This window comes from Morus notabilis, unplaced genomic scaffold, assembly GCF_000414095.1.
Source record: "Morus notabilis unplaced genomic scaffold, ASM41409v2 Scaffold705, whole genome shotgun sequence".
Taxonomy (NCBI): Eukaryota; Viridiplantae; Streptophyta; class Magnoliopsida; order Rosales; family Moraceae; genus Morus; species Morus notabilis.
Genome location: NW_010357938.1, coordinates 366943 through 371383, shown reverse-complemented (window position 1 = coordinate 371383; position 4441 = coordinate 366943). Strand labels below are relative to the sequence as shown.

The 4441-nt window shown below is 36.1% G+C and overlaps 1 protein-coding gene across 1 annotated transcript; it reads left to right on the top strand.

Annotated features, from left to right (window-relative positions):
* Nucleotides 1–477: 477 nt before the first annotated feature.
* Nucleotides 478–2680, top strand: LOC21396974 (PAN domain-containing protein At5g03700). Its single transcript, XM_010091115.2, has 2 exons — nt 478–1300; nt 1673–2680. The coding sequence occupies exons 1-2, from the start codon at nt 533–535 to the stop codon at nt 2393–2395; spliced, it is 1491 nt and encodes a 496-aa protein (XP_010089417.1). The 5' UTR covers nt 478–532; the 3' UTR covers nt 2396–2680.
* Nucleotides 2681–4441: the final 1761 nt, after the last annotated feature.

Genomic DNA, 4441 nt, shown 5'->3' with positions numbered 1-4441 from the left:
TTTGCCTTGTGCATTACTTAAATGAATCCAATCTTACTTTAGTATCTAAAGTTGCTCCGAAGATTCATATAATTCGAACGTACTCATTGTTTCCCTTGCCTCCTTTTAAGTTTTATTATGTTTAACAAAACAAAATTTTTCCTTAATATTTATAATCAAAACATTGTATGAAAGAATATTATTATATAAACAAAAAAAAAATGATCGAATGAAAAAATCTCCATTTAGCCTTGGTTCTCCATATACCTAGACATGCTTGCAAAGTTCACTTCCAAGTATTTTATTCTATTTTTTTGATGGGAATTACTTCAAGTATTTTAACTATATGATAATGGTTGGTCTCCAAATTAAAAAAACCACAGTTATTAGCTTCTATTTTATATCTCTATTTAAGTCATCGAGAATTATCACACTAAAAAATAGTAATATATAAAAAGGCCAGCCAGCCCTTTGTATCATTTCCCCGGCCACTTCCCATCCATCTCTCTCTCTCTATCTCTTCTTCTCTCTCTCTCTCCTCACCATTTCCAACATGATAAACTCAACCAACTCGGTGACTCAGTTACGTGCGACTCAACTCCTCCTCCTCATAATCACAATCTTTATCTCCTCATGTACCGAAGCCAACGACACCCAAGAGCTTCTCAAAGGCTTCAAAGCCCGACCCGACCCTTCAACGACGTCGTTTCAGTCCCTACTCCGTGATCCCACCGGAAACCTCTCCTTCGGCTTCCTCCGAACCAACCGGACCCGCCTCTCCCTTGCCGTCCTCCACCTCCCCTCCTCCGAGACCCTCTGGCTCGCCGACCCGACCCGTTTTCTCCACTGGTCCCACAAGACCGAGCTCACCTTCACCAACGGCAGCCTCGTGATTTCCAACCCCGGGTCGAGGGTATTTTGGTCAAGTTCGAACTCCGTAGCCGGCGACAGGGTCGTGCTTCTAAACTCGTCCAGTCTCCAAATACAAGATAACTTGAAATCTGTTGTGTGGCAGAGTTTTGACTTTCCGGGCAATACCCTCGTCGAGGGCCAGAATTTCACTGATGCCATGACGCTGATCTCGTCGAATGGGAAGTATTTTATGCGATTAGGGAGCGATTTTATGGGATTATACGCAGGGTTTAAGAGAGGATATGAGCAAATATATTGGAAGCACAGGGCTATGCAAGCCAAAGCAGAGATAGTACAAGGAAAAGGTCCGATTTACGCTCGGGTCAACCCGGATGGGTATTTGGGCATGTACCAAACTGGAACCGAACCGCCGGTCGACGTGCAACCCTTTTCAACCTTCCAAAAACAGGTAAATGCAGGGGCCGAGCCACGTGTGTAAGCGGCCGCCTTACTTAAATTTTTCTCAAATTTTATACGAGAAGTTATACGGTCGGAGTTGCTATCTTACTCCTCTAGTTGAAATTTTGAAATGGTTAGATTAGTTTTTCGAAAAATAATTCAAGAACAGTGAAAAGAAAAGCAACTCTTATTAATATGATACAATAGCAATTTCTACCCAAAATATATATATATATATATTTTATACGCCAAATATGATGAAGTTTATATCCTTTTTAAGTTTTAAATTCTATATTTCTCTTGATCTATAATAGCTTTGTTCATTTCAAATAAGATAGTATTAATGTTAGTACATACTTTTTTTTTTCTTGCTATGCTTTAGGTAAATGGGCTCATTCGGGTCGTCTTAGAACCTGACGGGAACCTCAGAGGGTATTTCTGGGACGGGTCAACATGGGTTTCAAATTATCAGGCAATTAGTGAGACTTGCGAACTTCCCAGTCCCTGCGGTTCGTACGGTTTGTGTAAGTCCGGATCCGGTTGCTCGTGTATTGATAACCGGACGGAGTATATCTCAGGTGGTGAGTGTCTACCAACGGAGTCCGGCTCCGGCGACTTTTGCGGTGACGCGGTGGCGAATAACGGCTTTTGGGTTTTGAGAAGGAAAGGGGTTGAGTTACCGTACAATGAGCTGATGCGGTACGAAACGACGTCGTCTTTGGAGGAGTGTGAGGGCATTTGTGAGAAGAATTGTAGTTGTTGGGGCGCGGTGTATAATAATGCATCCAGGTTTTGCTACACCGTGGATTACCCAATCCAAACTCTACTCAGTGTTGGGGATGAGACTAAGGTGGGGTATTTTAAGGTGAGGAAAAGTGCACATAAAGGTAGAGTGGGGGTGGTTTTTAGGGCTTTGATTGGTGTGTTCTTTGGTGCCGTTTTGGTGTTTGTGGGGTTCATTGGGTTTGTCGTTTACAAGGCCTGGGAGAGAAGGAGAGGAGTGAAGAGATTCTTGCATGATGATGAAACGGGTGGAGTCTCACCCGGCCCATATAAGGATCTAGGATCCGCAAGTTTTAGGGCCCTTGAGATGTGCAATAGATAAACAAAGAAGGGACAAAAACAAAAACAAAAAAAAAACATATTTTCTTTTAGAGTGACGCAAGGGATGACATTTTTGGGGGATTTGGGAGTTTGGAAGATTTTGTTTTGAGTTTGATTGACAACGATGTTGGCCACTATATCACTAATTTAGAGTTAGGGACGTTTAGTTATTTATGTATTTAGAATCATGATTCAGAATTATTTTTAATTTATATGTATTTTTTATGAGAGAAAATACTGTAACGAGTCACGAATTATAATTCGAATCATGACACAGATTCTTATTCCAAACACATCATTAGAAAAATGAGAGAATTTATTTTTTAAAGTATATGAATTTAAATTTTTATTTTTTATTCTTGATAAATATCTTTTTATTAATATAATTATATAATAAAAAATTATAAATTAAGAATAAAAAGATAAAAATTTTGACACATGCATCTTTAAGATGTATTTAACAAAATTATTCTTTTAAGTTAGTGGTTTGGTGGGCCCAATTAATCTTTGTTTTACTTGTACTTGTGGGAGGAGATGGGGCCAAGCTTGAGGTTAGTGCACCATCACATGCCCAATTTGCAGTTGCAAAATATATATTCCAATGTCTTATCCTCATAATAATAATGAATGTTATCATTGAAATTCTTTTTCCGCAAAGTGAAAGGTCATTTCTATCCTCATGTGATTGATAGTCAACGCTCAATCTACCAAAAATTCCCATCTTCTACAGCTTTTCTTTGTTAGGCCTATGGGTGATGTTTTCCTCGCCATACTTCATCGTTGTTTCTGTATAGCTTTTGCTTTTTTCAAGTTGTTTGTCGTCACTGAATTTGGTTGTCGTTTATTGTTTAGACTCGAATTTTTTCAAGTTGTTTGTCGTCACTGAATTTGGTTGTCGTTTATTGTTTAGACTCGAATTTTTTCAAGTTGTTTGTCGTCACTGAATTTGGTTGTCGTTTATTGTTTATACTCGAATTTTTTCAGGGTTTTTTTGTTTTTTTATAAATATTCTTTCAGGTTACTGTCCTACAGCAATTAGTAGTTTGTTATTGTTTTGGCAGCTGACGTACTTTTGCATTTCATATTTCAGGGTTGCTGTTGTTTAGACGTTTACCAAGTTGATGTTATTTACATTTTCATAATTCATTGGCGTTTTTATTTTGTCGTTTTACATGATGATCTAACGTTTTTTAAGTTAATTTTGTTTTTTTATTGCCGTTTTTTGTTTTGGTCAATTCCAGGTTCTTGTCGTTTTACATTTTTGCTTAATTTTGTTTACATTTCATTTAGGTCTTTCATTTAATGTTTTTGTTATCGTCGTTTATCAGGTTCATGTGTTTTACATTTCACTGTTAAAGAAAAAAAAATGATCTCTAGTTTATAAGGGGTCCGTTTAGTTCCCTGATTCGAGTTTATAATTCATTTCTTCCAATATATCCTTGACTTTGAAAAAGTCCTTAAATAAAATCAGATAATTGGCTGAAGACATCAAAAAGTTATTTGTGAAACTATTTATCTATGTGTAAATAAACTTTTATGGAAAACAAAGTTTGAATTGCTGTTATTTATCTGGATCTAAATTTATTGTCTAATTTTTAGCGTTTTCATTGGTGTCTAATCAATTAAATCATATTATATCATCTTGTAATAAGCACAAAAGAATAAGTTAAAAAACAATCTAAACTTTTAACATGACGTGACATGATTTAATTAGTTAAACATGAATGGAGATACTAAAATTGGACAGCAGATTAGAGTCCTATTTTTTTGTGTAATCATGCATATTCTCGAAGGATTTTGAAATTGCTTTTCACCTTCAATAATTTTCTTTTATTTATTGCAGATTATTTATTGTGTAGTATGTTCACATATTGATCCGCTATTTATCTATGTGTAAATAAACTTTTATGGAAAACAAAGTTTGTATTGCTGTTATTTATCTAAATCCAAATTTACTGTATAATTTTTAGCATTTTCATTGGTGTCTAATCAATTAAATCATACCATATCATCTTGTAATAAGCACAAAAGAATAAGTTAAAAAACA

Coding starts and splice junctions, on each gene's coding strand:
- LOC21396974 (XM_010091115.2), top strand. CDS start 533: ATGATAAACTCAACCAACTCGGTGACTCAGTTACGTGCGACTCAACTC. Junction 1,301..1,672: donor TTTCAACCTTCCAAAAACAG/GTAAATGCAGGG, acceptor GCTATGCTTTAG/GTAAATGGGCTCATTCGGGT.